General features: G+C 39.9%; 1 protein-coding gene across 1 annotated transcript; it reads left to right on the top strand.

The window, feature by feature from the left end:
- Positions 1 to 3900: 3900 nt before the first annotated feature.
- LOC110092062 (uncharacterized mitochondrial protein AtMg00810-like) lies at positions 3901 to 5058 on the top strand. Its single transcript, XM_020816417.1, has one exon. The coding sequence runs from the start codon at positions 3901 to 3903 to the stop codon at positions 5056 to 5058; it is 1158 nt and encodes a 385-aa protein (XP_020672076.1).
- Positions 5059 to 18635: the final 13577 nt, after the last annotated feature.

The following is an 18635-nucleotide window of genomic DNA, read 5'->3' on the forward strand; positions in this document are numbered from 1 at the left end:
TTTGTCCAAATTTGTCTCAAGGGGTTGAACCAGAAGTTAGCTTGGCCATAGCCGCAGATTTGGGAGACGGTTGGACAGATTCTGATGTTTTGTAAAATCTGGATTAGGGGGTTGATTGTTAGGATATATTCCAGATTTTATTAGTTTAGTTTCTTTGATTTTTCCTTTGAGTTGTTAGTTGTTTGTGTGGCTTATCTTGTAGCCACATTTTTTCTTTAAATAAGCCCTTAGGCATGTATTAGGAGAGCCATTATAAGAATTTCCTTTTCTCTGTTCTGAAAAAGCTTTTCTGTTTTTCCTTTTTTCCTTTCAAGAAGTCGTGACAGGCTTCTGGCTGCAAGCTCTGGTGTTCAAACACGTTAAAAATTTCTTCAAAGTGAAAATTAATTTTTACGTTATTTGGCACTAATACTCATATCTTGTAACAATTTTAATGAACAATAATTTTTCAAAAGAATAATAAGAATATTGGATGATTTGAAATAGAAGAAAAGTGGAATAATAATGGGATACATGTTTTTGACAGATTTTTCTCACTTAGGATTTATAAAATAAAAAACTTGATGTTCTCTTTCTCAAAGCACCCTTCTCGTTGGGTTTTTCTGTCTAATAATTTTTTATAGGCTTAAAAAAAAATCTTTTGATAACAGTCTAACCAAATCTATAGTGTGTACATTGAACTCCTATCTCTACTTTCATGCTTAAGCATCCATTTGTTAGCATAGGCTTATAACGGCCAACGGTCACTGTACTTTCTTGTATTTAGTTTTATTTCTTGCTCTCAGCTATCTATTAATAGCTTACTGTATTCTATTGACAAGTGTAATAATACGATTCATTTCCATTTCTTCTTCCCGCCGTGCTCTGTCTCTCAGACCTTACATGGTATCAAAGCAGGCAATTCTTTCCCCTGCCTTCTTTTCTTCCGTTTTCTTCGTCAATCAAGAACCATGGCTGACAACACCAACACCTCTTCCAATCTCTCCTCTCCGGAAGAAACCCCATCCTCCAATCCACCACCAATTCCGGCATCTCTAAAATTTCTGATGAGCCATCTCAAAAGTGTAGTCGCCCAACCTCTCAGTGCCGAAAATCATCCACTGTGGCGCTCACAGGTACTCAAGCTCTTCAAGGCTAACGACTACCAGGGCTTCTTGGACGGTACTTCCCCTCCGCCACCACCAACAACGGACGCCGCCGGCTCCATTTCTCCCAACCCCTTATACGAAAACTGGCTCTTACAAGATCAGAATCTTGCCGCAGCCATGTATTCCATCATCTCACCTACAATCCTGCCGTATGTTCTAGCCGCCGAACACTGCTAAGAGATCTGGGCTATTCTTGATCGTCGCCTTCAATCGAGTACACGGTCAAGAATCATTCAACTCCGGCATGAACTTCATTACCTCACAATGAAAGACAAAACGATGTCTCAATATTTACTGGACATCAAGGCCAAGGTAGATGCTCTTGCTGTCGCCGGCGCCATCATTCCCATCGAAGAAGTCATCCACTACACCTTGGATGGTCTACCGCAGACGTATCAAGCCTTTAAAACAGCTATACGCACCAGTCGTCAACCCATCGATCTTGACGAACTATACACGCTACTGTGTAGCGAGGAGCTCAACATTGCTCATGAAGCCACCCGTGAGCTTCAATCTCTTCAACTTGCCGGGAATGCCACGGCGCTCGCTGCCCCTCGCGGTCGAGGTCGAGGCAGATCTTCATCCAATCGCGGATGGAATCCCGGCAATCGATCCAACAACACCACCAATCGTGGCTCAAGAAATGCAAGATCCACTGTTACTTGCCAAATCTACAGCAAGAACGGTCATTCCGCCGTCAAATGTTGGTATCGTCACGACGAAGACTACAACACTGAACCTCAGTCTTCCGCTCTCTTTACTTCTCCGGCTGCTACTTCTACCACTGAATGGTTTCTCGACAGCGGTGCGTCTTCGTATCTTACTTCCAACCCGAGCCATCTTCAATACTCTCAACCATACACCGGCACCTCTCAAGTCACTCTAGGGAATGGTTAGCAACTTCCCATTCAAAACACCGGTAAAGGTCTTCTTCCCACCCCGCAAGGTAGCCTCCACCTATCTCACCTTAATCTCGTTCCAAATCTTTCTTTCAACCTCTTATCCGTTCACAAACTTACTCATGATAATAACTGTCTCATAACTTTTTCCTCTCATGGCTATGAACTCAAGGATCGGAAGACACACCACACTCTACTCAAGGGTCCGTCTATTAACGGCCTCTACCCCATTTCAGTCAAGAATTCCACCGCCAATAACAACTCTCAGCTGGCTCTTCTCTCCGTCCAGTCCATTCCCGGTCTATGGCATCGCCGGCTCGGACATCCTTCCTCGGCCACGCTCTCTCATCTTGCTCATCAAGATCCAAACATTTGTATCTCTTCTATTAAATCTCATTGCAATTCATGTAACATGGCTAAGAGCCACCGTTTGCCATTTAATAAATCTCAAACCACTAGTTCGACTCCTTTTTCTCTTGTTCACTCGGACGTGTGGGGACCTTCCCCCTTTGTTTCTACCTATGGTTACAAATATTATGTTAGCTTTATCGATGATTACTCCAAATTTACCTGGGTTTATCTACTCAAACAAAAATCTGAAGTGTTTGTAAAATTCTTAGAATTTCAAAACATGATTTACCGCCAGTTTCATGCTCACATCAAAATCCTTCGAACCGATGGAGGAGGCGAATACCTTAACAACCACTTTAAAACTCACTTAACCAACCAGGGCATTTTACATCAGTTCACCTGTCCTTACTCTCCACCTCAAAACGGTACAGCTGAACGCAAACATCGGCACATCACTGAAACCGTTCAGACTCTTCTTCTCACCGCATCCATTCCAAATCACCTCTGGGCCGACACCTTAGTCACCGCTGTCTATCTCATCAATCGCCTACCTTCGCCGAACACTGGTAACAAATCTCCTTACACAATTCTTTACAACGCCAATCCTAATCTCAGTCATCTCAAAATATTCGGTTGTCTCTGCTATCCATGGCTTAAGTCATACGCCGCACACAAATTCTCGCCTCTCTCACAACCCGGCGTCTTTCTTGGCTACGCCTCCAATCAGAAAGGGTACAAGTGCCTTGATCCGAAAACCAACAAGATCTACGTTTCTCGTCACGTTGTCTTCAACGAAGACATCTTCCCATTCTCCCAACTCCCTGACTCCGTCAGCACACCTATGTCTTCAGCTCCTCACATACCTCCCCTTCTACTTGTACCCACTGCCCGTATTCCCCTCTCTACCAACACTACACGGACACCAGCTTCTCAACGCACGGCACCTCCTATCACACCCTGCAGTCCTCATACCACTCCTCCTATTTCTACTGCTGCCATCTCGCCCGATTCCAACACATCCGAACCCAGCGCTCAGCAACCCATTCATCCCATGTTGACTCGCTCCAAGACCGGTCACGCCAAGCCAAAACCCATCTTCAATCTCGCGCACATCATTCACAATAATGATCCTAACACCTACAATCAAGCCGTCAAAAGTGAACATTGGAGGGCTGCTATGTCTCAAGAGTTCCAAGCACTCCAAATGCAAGGTACTTGGGACCTTGTACCGCCCGAACCACATCAAAATGTAGTCGGCTGCAAATGGACCTACAGAACAAAACTAAAATCGGATGGTACAATCGCCCGGTACAAGGCCCGCCTAGTCGCCAAAGGATTTCATCAAGAGCATGGGCTCGATTACACTGAAACCTTCAGTCCGGTGGCCAAGATTCCAACCATCCGCGTCTTCATCCTCCTGGCACTTCACTTCAAATAGCAAATTCATCAGCTGGACATCTCAAAACGCCTTCTTGCATGGAAAACTCTCGGAGACCGTCTACATGGAACAACCACAAGGATTTCAAGATTCTCTCCATCCAACATATGTCTGCAAACTCAACAAAGCCCTCTATGGTCTCAAACAATCTCCCCGCGAATGGTACGCCACTCTTTCTACTCATCTTCAAAATTTCGGTTTTCTTATAAGCTCCGCCGATCCCTCTCTCCTAACCTACAAATCTAACTCAATTCGTCTTTATATTCTTATCTATGTTGACGATATTCTACTCACCGGCAACTCTCCAACCGAAATTGAACGTCTACTATCGAGCCTCCACGATCACTTTCAAATGCGCAATCTAGGCTCGCTCGCACACTTCTTGGGAATCCAGACCGTAAATACTAATTACGGACTACTACTTCATCAACAACAATACGCTAAACGGATCCTCGACAGAGCTGGTATGCAAAATGCAAAGCCAGTCGCTAATCCGATGTCCGGGACAACTTCCAGCTCAACCGCCACCTCAAGCAAGTTCGACAATCCGCATTTGTACTGCCAACTAATCGGCTCGCTTCAGTACCTTACATTAACAAGACCGGACATACAATATGCCGTTCATCAACTTAGCCAATCCATGCACAAGCCGCTGACCAGCAACTTCATCGCTCTAACACATCTACTCCGGTATATTCAAGGTACAACTGATCATGGCCTACCTCATTATTGTGATGAGCTAACCTTACAGGGATTCTCGGATGCTGACTGGGTGAACAACATTCAAGACCGGAAATCCATTTCCGGGTACTGCAACTTCCTCGGCAAATCTCTAATCTCCTGGCGTGTCAAGAAACAAGCAACGGTGGCACGCTCGTCCACTGAAGCCGAGTACAGAGCATTGGCAGCGGAGGCATCCGAAGTAATGTGGCTCAGACAACTTCTGGAGGAACTTCACATTCCTCAAACGGCTCCAACAACAATCTATTGCGACAACACCTCAGCCATTGCACTCTCCAACAATCCGGTCTACCATGCCCGCACCAAACACATCGACGTTGATTGCCACTTCATCCGTGACAACATCCGATCCAAACATATCACCGTACATCACATCTCGACCAACGACCAACTAGCCGATATTTTTACCAAGCCACTTCCCACACGGCGATTTAAATTACTATGCAACAAACTGATCGTAGCTCCCCCTCCATCAGTTTGACGGGGGATGTTAGCATAGGCTTATAACGGCCAACGGTCACTGTACTTTCTTGTATTTAGTTTTATTTCTTGCTCTCAGCTATCTATTAATAGCTTACTGTATTCTATTGACAAGTGTAATAATACGATTCATTTCCATTTCTTCCTCCCGCCGTGCTCTGTCTCTCAGACCTTACACCATTATGGTACAACCCCTTGTCAGCTTTCAATTTATTTATTACAGGTTTTTTCCATTTCAGATTTTCAATACACCTTCTAACGGTATCATGCAATGCTTCAATTGTAGAGAGAGAAAGACTAATGGGGTAAAATATTGAAGAGAGAGGGGTATAATATTAACAGAGCAACAAATTCATCAATGAGGAAATCTGCTCTAATTTTGATAATTCTTTCTTTTAAAGTTATTTATTAATCGAGAGAAGCCACCAATATTTTTTTCTGGACACATGAAAACATCAATGGTTTGTTTTCCTCCTTTCTCCTCCTTCGCGACTCACGACCTCGAGCACGGCTTTCGTTTTCCCTTTCGCTCCTCTCTCCCCCCAAACGGAGACCTCCGGTGACAGATGTTTATGTCTTTTAAGCTCTAAGGGTCATATTATTTACATTTTTATTTTGATCTTACAGTTCCACTTGGCTTCAGTAATGAGACAACAAACGGAACTATTTTAATATATTATAACCTTCCAAATGAGACGGCAAACATAACTATTTTAATTTATCCCCCCCCCAAATTTCTAATCCGGGTTGTGGGTGCGAGTGCAGGAGTTCAGGAATACTATGTGAGCAGGATCCGAGTCATTTTGTGTTGATTTTGAGTTTTTAGGTCGACCCAAACCCGACCGGTTTTAGAAATGAGTCAAGAAATCAAAGTCGAACCCGACCCGTCAGGCAAACGGGTTAATATGAACCATGAATTTTCTGAGTCGGATTTCAAGTCGGGTCAAATATTTACACCTCTAATCAAAATGTGTGATATGACTTTAGACTTATGAGACCAACATGTCATTTGTCACCAACAGGGGCGGATCCAGCTTCTTTTTTTAGGGTGGGCAAAAAAAAAATTTTTGTAAGGGATGGGCAAAAATTCTTAGGATTGGTAAAAGTAAGGCAAAAAAGATTTTTAAGGGGGGGCAAAATGCCCAAAATATTTCAAAATCTCCCCTCTAAATATTAAAAAAGAATTTTTTGAGGGTGGGCATTTGCCCACCCTAACCACCCTAAGCTATGGGTGGATCCGCCCATGGTCACCAACTCAATCCAATGTTGAAAATCATCACAACCACCATGTAGAACTCTATAAAAAAAAAACCTTTAACTATCGCTACTAGAGCTTCCCATTAGAAAAGCTCTCGAAAATCCGTAAAGAGGTGTAGACAATCAGTCACATTTTGTTTAGAGACCTGATTACCAATTATGCTGTTATGCCCCCGAGGTTAAGCCTTACGCCAATCTTTAGCAGAATAATCCCAGTTACAAGCTCCTGCTAGGTAGACCTGACTTGCTAGCTAGTCACCAACTCCAAATTTGAACTTCCTTTATTGTTTCGGGCATGGGTGCTTAGCTCTGTGCCCAATAATACATATTATGATGGTTGTTGAGGGCTAGAATATACGCGACGATAGAGTTAAAATACTGCATCTTAGTGTTGTACGAATATCCAGCTCATACACAAAGAACACAAGATGTTTTTACGTGAAAAACCTTGGAAAGGGGAAAACCACAGGGCATAGCCCTATCTGAAATGATTCCACTAGTGTTTGAGTAGATTACAATGGGCTGACTCATCCCTAATGGAAATTAGATTACAAATGCCAATCGTTTGGTTGAAATATAGTGATAAACGGGGATAAAAGTATAGCGTCACTTGGTGGACTGCCAGAAGTCCAGTGCTTCTTGAAAATTCGGGCGTCAATTGGTAGCACGACATTGGTTTGGCATAAATTCAATGTCGGGCGGTGGTCCAACGAAAGTCTGCTTCAGATGGAGGTCCGGCGAAACTTCAGGAGTCAAGTGATGGTCTGACAGAACTCCAGGCACCAAGTGGTGGTCCAGTTGAACTCCGGGCATCAGGTGGTGGTCTGGTGGAACTCTAGACCTCGGGTGGTGGTACGGCAAAAGTCCAGGCCTTTAGGTGGTGGTTCGATGGGACTCAGAGCCTATGGTGGTGATCTGGCGAAACTCAAGTCCTTAGGTGGTGGTCCAGCGGATCTCAGAACCTCAAGTGGTGATCCAGCGGAAGTCTAGTCCTCAAATGGTAGTCCTGCGGGGCTCAGGGCCTCAGGTGGTGGTCTAACTAAGTTCAGGGACTCAAGTGGTGGTCAAGCGGAGGTGAGGACCTCAAGTGGTTGTCCGAAGGAGGTGAGGACCTCATGTGGTGATCCAACGGGACTCTGGACCTCAGGTGGTGGTCAGGCGGGACTCAGGTCCTCAGGTGGTGGTCCGGCGGAGCTCAGGGCCTCAAGTGGTGATCCGGCAAAATTCAGGGCCTCAAGTGGTGGTCCGGCGAAGATGAGGGCCTCAAGTGGTGGTCCGACGGAGCAACGACGTCAAGTGGTAGTCTGACGTAACTCAAGCGGTGGTCGAGGAGGACTAAGGAGGCAAGTGTGATCTCTGATCTCTCTCTTGAATCCTTTGGCTTAGGGTTTCCTTTTCAAGAGAAAAGGTGGCTCTATTTATAGATTTTTTGAGTTGCATGGCCCGTAAGTAGGTGGGAAATCAAGGGCAAATGGGGAGTGGTTGGATGGACGGTCGATGTTGAATAATCCCTTGATCATGGACTGTTTGATGGAAATTTGAATGTCTTAGTGATGTCTTAATTCGGTGGTCTTGGGCTCGTTGGATTTGTCTCGTCAAGCCGTTGAATTCGACTATAAGCACGTTATATTTGGAAACCGTTTAATGATCGAAATTGTAGTTTAAACTTTCCAACAATGCTTGTAATCCTTGATTTGGACCCATTTGGGCTCGGATTGGGTTGGATTTGGTGTCGTTGGGTTCGTATTCTCAAAACATTCAGTTTGATTGTAAGTTTGCTGAAACCAGAGTTCGGATGGTCTTGATTTTAATTTTGAAAGTTTTCGACTTGATTTTGCATCGAGATTTGTGCCCGATCAAGATAATTTTTTGATGACGTATCAATTATAATATCGACCAATGTAGTGTTTATATTAGGGAGAGATTGATATGCATTTTTTTAGCCTCCATGCTTGGAATTTTTATTGTGTCAGGTAACCTGATGTAGAGATACATCAGGTACCCAATAAAAAAATGCCACATGGACTTTAAACAAAAAAACACTCAGCTTTAAACAAAAAGTAAGTACATGTGATATTTTTTATTAGGTACCTGATGTATCTCTACATCAGATTACCTGACCCAATAAAAATTCCCATGCTTGGCAGCAGTTTTCTTTCTCATTGATTACAAACCAGCCAAAAGAGAGAAGTAGAGAAGGAATTTTTGAAATCAAGAGCAACTGTATTTGATCTTCATAGCTCTCATGATCATAGTTGCTGACAACATGATAGTGAGAGCCGTTTGACGGGATGATCGGTGGACCAAAGAGCTTGGTTCCAATGCATCAAAGAATGGAATCATAAAAATGAATTGACTTAGGCTTCGTTTGAGACGATTTTTTTACTGCTTCTTAAAGCAGTTTTTTAATACAAAATTTAATTTTTGTAATAAAAAAATGCTTTGAGAAGCAGTAAGAAAACCATCCCAAACAAAACCTTAAAGGTTGAATGAATGAAATGAATTTTTTCGCGTACAATATGTTTCTATATATTGAACTATTCTGTAAAGTTTTATACCGATGTTGCACGTCTAGGTTTTTTACGATGATTCATCTTACTGTTGTGATAAAGGTTTTCTTTGGGTTGACTTTTTTTCTGCTTCTTAAAATAATTTTTTAGTATAAAAATTAAAATTTTTGTACTAGAAAGTAAATTTAAGAAGAAGTAAGAAAGTTGTCTCAAATTAAGCCTAATTATTTATCTTCTTCTTGACACAGAACGAGAAAATAGTTGTTTCATTTAGTTGAGTTGTGAGTAGTCTTAGACTTCTTTTGAGATAACTTTTTTATTGATTTTTAAAATATTTTTTTCGTATAAATTTTTTTGAATTAATAAAAACTATTTAAAAAAATAATAATAATAAAAAGTTATCTCAAACAAAGTCTTAGCTAAGCAAATTTTGAAATTGTTGAATGTGGCAGATCCATATCTGGCTTTAGCAACTGAAATATTGGGCCTTTGGGCAGAGAGTTAAGAGCCTAATTTTGTAACGTATTATATCTTTGATACATAAATAAAAATGTTAAGATTGCTGAGTTGCTTGATTAGTTTATTGTTATTATTATTGTTTTTTTAATAATTTAAAGGATTATTTGTGATCACTTATCATTATTATTATTTTATTTCATTTTATTTATATTATAAAATGGAATAAAAGTATATTTGATATTTTATAAACATTTTTTATTCTTATTGAATATTACAAAAGAGTATAATTGGTGTCCAGAGACTAGGGGTGTTAATTTTGGGTCACGGGTCGGGTTCGGGTCGAACCCGAACTGACCCGAGTAGAAAACGGGTTGACCCTAACCCGACCCGGGTAGAGAAACGGGTCGAAAATCCGAACCCGGACCCGACCCGCGCGGCATGGAACTCGGCAGCGCGCGCGTGCTTTTAGCTTCAACTGCCGTCCTTCCCAGTAGTTTTGAACTATCATCTTCGATATCTCTTTCTTAACTAGCGGACACAAATGTAATTACATTGATATAAAATAGTTAATGACTCTTTTGCCAATTGGCAAACTTTGGGACATTATAAACCAAAAAATCATAAAAACCAATAACTTTAATAAAATAATTTCAATATGTGAAACTTTATTGCACGCATGAAATGTCCTATGTGGATAGATTAACATTACTAATTACAGGCCATAATGGTAGACATTTTTGTCGGTTATGAGGGCTAAATATTATAACCTTAAAAATAAAAATAAAAACTACATAATAAATTATTTCATAAAGGTATTTTCTAAGATGGGTATATAAAATATTTATATATATAAAAAAATTAATATTGATAAGTCCAAAATATCCATTTGATGAATATGAATCTCGAAATAATATTTAAATTTGAAATTTCTAGAATTAAAATTATATACCATTTTAATTCTGATTTCAATAAATTTAGAGTCATATTGAACATTCTCAACAAGATAGATTGACCCCATCATAAGTGATCCAATTCGAGTCAAAATAAACTAATAGTAATCACTTGAAGCACATTATAAATCTTGAGGACATCAATTGAGTGATTAAGGCGTCGTTTGGGATGACTTTCTTATTGCTTCTCAAAGCAGTTTTTTAGTACAAAAATTAAGAAGCTGCTTTAAGAAGTATAAAAAAGTCATTCCAAACGAAGCTTTTGGGATGACTTTTTTACTACTTTTTAAAATAATTTTTTAGTATAAAAATTAAAAATTTTGTACTAAATATTTTTTTTAAGAAACAGTAAAAAATTCGTCCCAAATGAAGCATAAGGATTGATTTGGGACTATTTTTTTACTGATTCTTAAAACAACTTTCTATATACTAAAAAGCTACTTTAAAAAGCCGTAAGAAAGCGTCACAAATAAAATCTAAATGATTTTTGAGTCGAGTGGCTCCAAAAATAAACATCACACTCTAAAATTTTATTCCTTTGCTAATAATAATAATATTATTAATTTATTATTCTGCCAGAGAGTTTTGTTGCAGCCATATAATCAAAATTCTTTCTCCCCGTTTATCTCCTTTCCTAATCAGTTTGAACCTTTGGGTTCTGTCTGTCTCGAAATAAATATATCACTTTAATAATTTTTTTAAACAAAATATAAGGCCAATGTACTCTGCCTTTATTAAAAAACAAAAAATTGTTCGTGTGCATGGAAATATTTTTTTGTTTTAGATATTAATAAAACTTAATTATAATTATTAAAAATTTATTGCTTCCCTCTCCTCAACCTTTTATATTTCACGAAACTTCTTTTATACTCATTTGTAGATGTGGATAGGATTACGTAAACGTAGGGAAAATTTGGAGATATTGAATTTTGGTCATTAAATTTAATTTTGAAATAAATATGACTAATTGATTTAAATTTATCTCAAATCAAATTTTAATTGATAGCTCATCAAAAATTTATGTTGATCGGGCACGAATCTCAAGTCAAAATCAAATTGGAAATTTAAACATAATTTGAAGACCAACTCAACTCCGATTTCAGCAAACTTATAGTCTAACTGAACGTTTCGGAAATACGAACCAAACGACACCAAATTTGACTCAATCTGAGCCCAAATGAGTCCAAATCAAAGACCCGAGCACATTTGGAAGGTTGAAACCATAATTTGGATTATCAAACGGTTTCCAAACATAACATGTTTATAATCAAATCGAGCGGCTTGAAGAGACAAATCTAACGAGCTAAGATCGTTGAATTCTGGCATAATTAATTCATTCAAATACCAAATAAATTGTCCATGATCGAGGGAATCCACATCGGCCGTCCATTCAAATCACTCCCAATTTATCCATAATCTTCCTCCTATTTACTGGCCATGCCACTCTCAGAAAACTATTAATATATCCCTCATTTCTCGTGGATAGGGGGAGGAAGAAGGAGACATAAACAAGAAGAGAAGGAAGAGTTCTCTTGCCATAAGACTCTTCCTCGATCACATCCTGGCCACTGACCGATGCCGAATTTCCTCCAGTTACCAGATTTCTACTCGACACCTGGCTTCTGCCCACAGTCGGATTTTCGTCGAATTTCCACCCTATGCCGGACCTCTGTCCATCGCCAGACTTTCGTCAGACTTCTATCCGACGTCGGATTTTTGTCCATTACCGGACTTCTACTAGACGTTGAACTTCTATCTGTCGTCGAACTTTTACATGTCACTAGACTTTTAGCAGACTTCTACTCGACGCCGAACTTCCGCCCGTCTCCAGATTTCTACCAAATGCCGGACTTCCACCCGTCGATGGACTTCTACCCCTCGCCAGACTTTCTTCGGACTTCTATACGACGCCAAACTTCCACCAATCGTCGGGTTTCTTCCTGACGTCGGACTTCTAACCATCGCAGGACTTTCGTCAGACTTATATCAGACTCTGAACTTCCACCTATCACCGAATTTCTACATGATGACTGACTTCTGCCAGTCGCTGGACTTTCGCAGACTTATACCCGGCATCGAACTCCCACCTGTCGCCAAACTTCCAACCTCCGTCGCCAGCCGACTACGATCATTCCGATCTCCTTCACCAAACAACAATCTTTCTAATTACAATCACCTGTCGACTACGGTCCTTCTAACATTCGTTGCCAAACAACAAAATTTTTTGCCATTGTCGCCCACCGACTACGGTCCTTCCCACCTCCATAGCCAGATTGCAATCGTTCCGACCTCCATCACCAGACAACGGTCTTTTCTGACCACTATTCCCCGCCGACTACACTCCCTCCGACCACCATTACCAGATTACGGTCTTTCCGACCTCTGTCGCCTGCCGACTATAGTTCTTCCGACCAAACAAATATATCAATAGTAATTATTTCAAAGTCTCATCATGTAATGCACTTTATATGATGCATACTTATTACATCAAGCCAAGGCCTTCCCCCAAGGAAAAGCCTAATTTGTAATCGACTACAAATAATAGTTGATTCATTCAAATTAAGTTAGGCCCCGTGGTTTTTCTTCTTTTCAGGATTTTCCACGTAAAAGTTTTGGTGTCAGTTATAAATGTTGCACCATCTTTTTTTATCTATATGCGCGAAGGATCTTCGAACAAAACTAAGACGTTAAAATTTATATTTCTCTACCACCGCAAATAATCCAGGACTCAACATTAATATTTTTAAAATTATTTTAATTAGAAATTAATAAAATTATTCGGATTCAAAGACTTTCTATTATTACATATTTGATCAACTGATACAAACAACTTGAGAAAATATATCGAATGAATAACTAGAAATAGTACATAAGCATGCTTGCGTGCAAGTTTCACATAATACTTCTGGTTAGCCCATTATTTATTTTACCTTTTTTAATCAGTCTAAGTGATAAAGATCAGTTTTTTTTTTTTAATTATTACACTTGGTATAATTGAGACATCATCATAAAATTTATATTTAATGCAAACATTAATTTAAAAAAAATAAATTAAATTGAGGAACATTCGAGCTCCCATTTTAGAAAATTTATAGTTGAATAGAACAACTCATGTAGATGAGTTCAACAACATGAAAAGATTTTTATCTGAGTTAAAATGAACTCATAGTATGCACTTGAAACTTAGTTGAGAATTTTATAATATTAATTGAAGGATAAAAAAAAAATTAAATCTTGCGTGCTTAGAATAAAAATGAGTATCACGATCCAACATATTAAGATCACTTAATTTTGAAGTCATTAAAACTCATGAAATCTGAGTAAAATGATATATGTCATTCGGTGAAATGTTCTAGAGATACTGTGCAACATTATTAAAATGCCACTAAAAAATTATAACTAGACTCACATTATTTATATGAAGAGGACTTAGATTTAAAACTGAAGAGAAATTGGAGATCTAAACAACTTTAGAGCTTTGTCCTACCTTAGACATTCATAATCATCACGAACAATCAGCGTCGTCATCTCACTACAGGAAAAACGTTGATTTCCGGCGGAATTTCCGGCGAAATTAAATCTGTTAGAAATACCGACTGATTTTTCGATGAATTTCCTGTGCAATATTTCCAGCGAATTTTCCGGCGGATTTTCGACGGATTTTTTGGAGGTATTTCCGACAAATTTTTTGTAGGCTTTTCCGACGGATTTTCGAGAGAATTTCAAATTTTCTGGAAAATGACAATTAGAAATATTTAAAATTATTCATTTTATTAAATTAAATTAAATATTATTAAAATAAAATAAATTTAAAAGTTTAATAATTTATAAATATAATAATTATTTTGATCTTAAAAAACTCTAATTTTAAATATAGTAATTATTTTAAATAAAATATAAATTAAATTAAACTCACCATTTTCATAACGTAAATCTACACCCCATCAAACGTTCCATTTCCTCAAAATATCAAAAGCTACTAGACGTTTCCTTTCTGTAGAAAAACCTCCTTAGGAATCGCTAAGACGATTCATTCATTTCAAGTATTCCTTTTATTCCAACTGTCAGACAATCCAAAGTTTACTCAATCTCAAGAACACCAACAAAACATCGCTGAAATAAAATTCATATTCCTACCTTTTTAATACCAATGCCCAGCTGTCATCACCATCCTGACAGTGACACCATCTCCTCAAGGCCATGAGGGAGAACATTGGCAGCAGGGGACTAACGCCAATCAATATATTGATGAAACCTCCAACATGCTCCAATACATTCTACTTCCACTGTTGGTGGGGAGAGTCCATCTTACACAACATTCATGCCCATACTAACACATTGTAGTTCAAATGGTCTTACCCAAGGAGTTACAAATAAGACAGATATTTCACTATTAAAATCTGACGTACCCTACGACTCATTAATCGATGCACCGTAGTCTTTTTCCATGCGCGCACATTATGCTGTACTAGTATAAAAAATCGTATTTAATCGAACTCATATGTAGACTTATATGGAGGGAGCGCCTCTCAGTTGTCAGGAGAGTGCAACCGCATCGAGGCGGAGTAGCTCTCTTTCGCAATAACTATACTAATATTTTAACACCACAAATTCTTATGAAAGCAAGTTTCATGAGTTAAACAATTAACTTTAGCTGCTACCAGATTCCACTTGTTATGTATGCTCATAGAAATTAGAGTCCCTAAAGTCTTTGAATATTTATATAACTATGAGATTCGAGCCATTTCATTACTTCGCCAATATGGTTAAGCAAGTATAGAGCAGATCGGAGCAACCTTTCTCTCTGCTCAATCAATCATCGGTAAGGCAAGATGGCAAGATGCTATTACAGGTACTCGAAACTTGATCAATCGAGATCCTATCATAATCAGTGAGTGTCGACGGTAATCAATCTTCATAATGTAGCGCGCTCTAGTCATTAGTCGCCTGCTCAAATACCCCCAGCTATAATTACAAGAGCGAAGATCATTGGTTGAACCAAAAGAAGTTGGAGACGATTCATCAAGAAAAGCAATTATTCAGCATAATCTTCGTGTGTACAATTCTATTATTATCTCTTTAAAATTAATTACAATAATTATGGGTTATTTTAGAAGATAAGTATTTAATTTCTTAAATATTCATTTAATATTTTTGGAACCACAATTAATTATAAATTGATCATTTTTATAGTCATCTAATATGAAAAATAAATCTAAAAATCAAACACGAATTGATTGGTTTACCAGATTTTGACTTAAATATGATTCAAATATTTTTATCCTTTTATATGTTTCTCAACTTATAAGACTTTTTTTTGTATTTTCACATCTACAAGGACATTTTACTGGCATAAGTATCTGTGTTCACAAGGAAATGGAACTATGAGCTCTTAAAGGGTCTTTAAAGAACAAAAGTTCTAACAAAAGTTCTCTAAAAATGCAAACATTTGACAAGTATAATTCAAAAGGTCATCTAATGATGCGTAATAGTACAAATGTAAAGACAGATAAAATAGAATAATTATGATGAATAGAACCCATAAAAAATCCTTACAGCCAGCCAAGAAAAGCAAACAACCAACTAATAATCAGCTCAACGTCACACTTAGCCGAGATCCGGTGCGCGGCTAATACATTAGGGAAGAGAAGCAGCCTAAAGAAAAAGATAAGTGAATGGCAAGGATGAAAGTGGCAATCTAGCAAAGAGCTAAATTACTCTGACAGAACTTCAAGCTAATTAGAACAATTAGTCAATATCTTATTGTTGCAGCATATGAGAGGTGGTTTCAGTCATAAACCTTTAAGAGGTCAAAACACAAAAATATCGATGGAGGTCATAAAAATCTACTCAAAAGCTGTATATTGCGTAAATTTATAGTAGCAATACAAGCTGTATTAAGAACTAAGTGTGATCTTTCAAGTGATGGATAGTTAGATATAGATATGAGGGAAAATCTTCATATATTATTGAGAGATGATAGGACAAATGTATATATAATATATATACGTCATATATATCGAATTGACTACCTAATAGTTCTCTTTAGCTAAGCATTATACGGAGTGACTAATGATTTTCAAATCATTTAATTTTATTAAATAGGATGGCATAAATTCTATTTAATTAATTTAATATGAGATTTTATTAAAAATTAATAGAATACTATATTACTGTAGATCCGAATGTTCCCATGAGAACTCATTAAGGAAGCACTTATAACGCCCTATCTGCCATCTTATTGCGCAGTAAAATGCCATACAATAACAAAAGAAGGTGATTAATGACTCACCAGGAGTTAAAACTAGGCAAGAAGCAAGAATAAATATCATGATCAGAATAGGCGACAAAAGACTAAGACAATGTCAACTATAGAAAATTAAGATATGCAACCCCAAATTACATAATGCCCGCGGTAAGTGAGGAAGGCCTTGTTCGATTTGCTACAAGGTCCCATTTTAGGAGAAACCCGAATCAGCTCAGTATGGCCCTCCTCCCACCACAACCTACCCTGATTCATCGACCACGATATCTACACGAAGACGGACGATTACCTGCACCGCCTCTCTTGTACAGTGGTAACTCGCTGGCGTGACTCACAATGCAGAAGATCAGTGTCAGCGTCCTCCACATCCCGCCCGGTCGACGGTCAGATCGCTCCAGATAATTACGTTAATTCTCTCTGCCAGCGCTATTCTTCCACAGCTCTTCTCGAACTATCGAGATCCCTATCCTTTCATCCCAAGTGCCAATTAGGGACGGGAAGATCATATTCTGGACGCAAGAACTCTGGAATTCTTTCCCTGCGCATGCCGGGCGCATTGAAGATATTTACCCTCTTCATCTTGCTACCTCTTTGTTCTTCATAGACTCGCCATAAATCAGCTGCCGATTTCCGAGAGTACTCTCTCGGTGCTCGAAGATACCATATTTAACATCCGTGTCAATAATAGAGTAATAACTTACACGAGCATTCACGAATGGGCGACGCAGAGCATCCTCCGACCGTCCCACGCTCCCATTCGGCAGATCGTCTGCAGAGCAAATTATCATTTAACAAAAATCCTTCGTGCCTTCCAATCTCAGAAAAAAAACAATTCTGGAATCGCCGGGACTTCCCGGAAAAAGCCCAATCGACTAATCCGGCTTTCGAACGCATCGTACATTCCGGGCCACGGCGGCCGGCCGGTTAGGGTAATCCATTCGAAAAAACTGTTACAACCGAACGACACATTAAATCCGCAGGTCCCGTGCTCCTGTTCCTCTCACCCGCCTCCGGCGCCGATTGAAATCGGACTCTTGACTGATTACGTCCCGGCTCACCGCCGTGAGCAAACAGCGCGTGCGACTATATTCCTAGATTCCCAATGCTTAGCCCGACACGTCGGAGCCGATCCAATTCAGAGATCGATTCACCCCTCCTCACACATTCACGGCACAGTGTGACCGACGCCATGCCTTGGTTCGCTGACAAAATGGAGCAAGGCCGGAGAGAATCTTCGGGCCGGTGGACGGAGCCGCGTTTGCGTGAGTTCGACCGCCGCGCCGCTGTATATTTCCGTGCACGAAAAGAGTAGGTCTCGCCGTGCTGAGCACTATATCATCCAGAACCAAGAGGTGAAAAAACTTAGTACCGCCTCACGTATGAGCAACGTGTGCGACGGGTGTACATTCAAAGCCAATCTGCTCCGGGAGCGATGGTATACGAGCGGAACTAGTACAAATCAAAGAGAAGACAAGCTCGCGATGCGCGGGAAGTAGGATGGTGTTAGTGTGATTTATAAGGAGAGACAGTACTAGTTACTATGCGAAATAGAGTGCGTCCGTGTAGGAAGCGGCAGAGCAGACTTAAAAGGTATGGGGCGGATATCACGCAGCAATCGGAGCGATTGGATAATGCAACGCTCTCTTGGTCATGTCAGACAGCAAGGAAGCTCCAGGCGTCACTGTGTAGCAGAAAGTGGAGTGTCGTGCGAAAGCATAAGCAAGGTGTACAGAGAGGATGTAGCGACAGAGATATGATAAAACGCTCAAATAGTCAAAAGAGGAGAGGTAATCGGGGGCGGCTAGGAGCATGGCGAGAAGGAGGGGCAGTGTTGGGTAATAGTTGTGATGAGAAGAAAGGGTCCAGGGACGGGGGGGAGCGGCCCTCCGCGGCGCGGGATGCGGTGAACGGCGGTACTGAGTCCGAGATCAAAGCTCAAAAGGGCCCGACCAATGAGGCCAGGTCAGCAACGTACGCATGAGGCTTAAATAGCCGGCTCCTCATAACACTCCGTCGGCGTTGCCAAAAAACGTTAGGACACAGGGCTAATCGCAAGTTATCTGGCGCCGTTGCACATTAAATAAATAGTATTGCCACAGAGCTTACCTCAACTTATCTCTGTCGCTGTGCGTGTGGC

This window comes from Dendrobium catenatum, unplaced genomic scaffold (assembly GCF_001605985.2).
Source record: "Dendrobium catenatum unplaced genomic scaffold, ASM160598v2 fragScaff_scaffold_548, whole genome shotgun sequence".
NCBI lineage: Eukaryota > Viridiplantae > Streptophyta > Magnoliopsida > Asparagales > Orchidaceae > Dendrobium > Dendrobium catenatum.

Coding starts and splice junctions, on each gene's coding strand:
- LOC110092062 (XM_020816417.1), top strand. CDS start 3,901: ATGGAACAACCACAAGGATTTCAAGATTCTCTCCATCCAACATATGTC.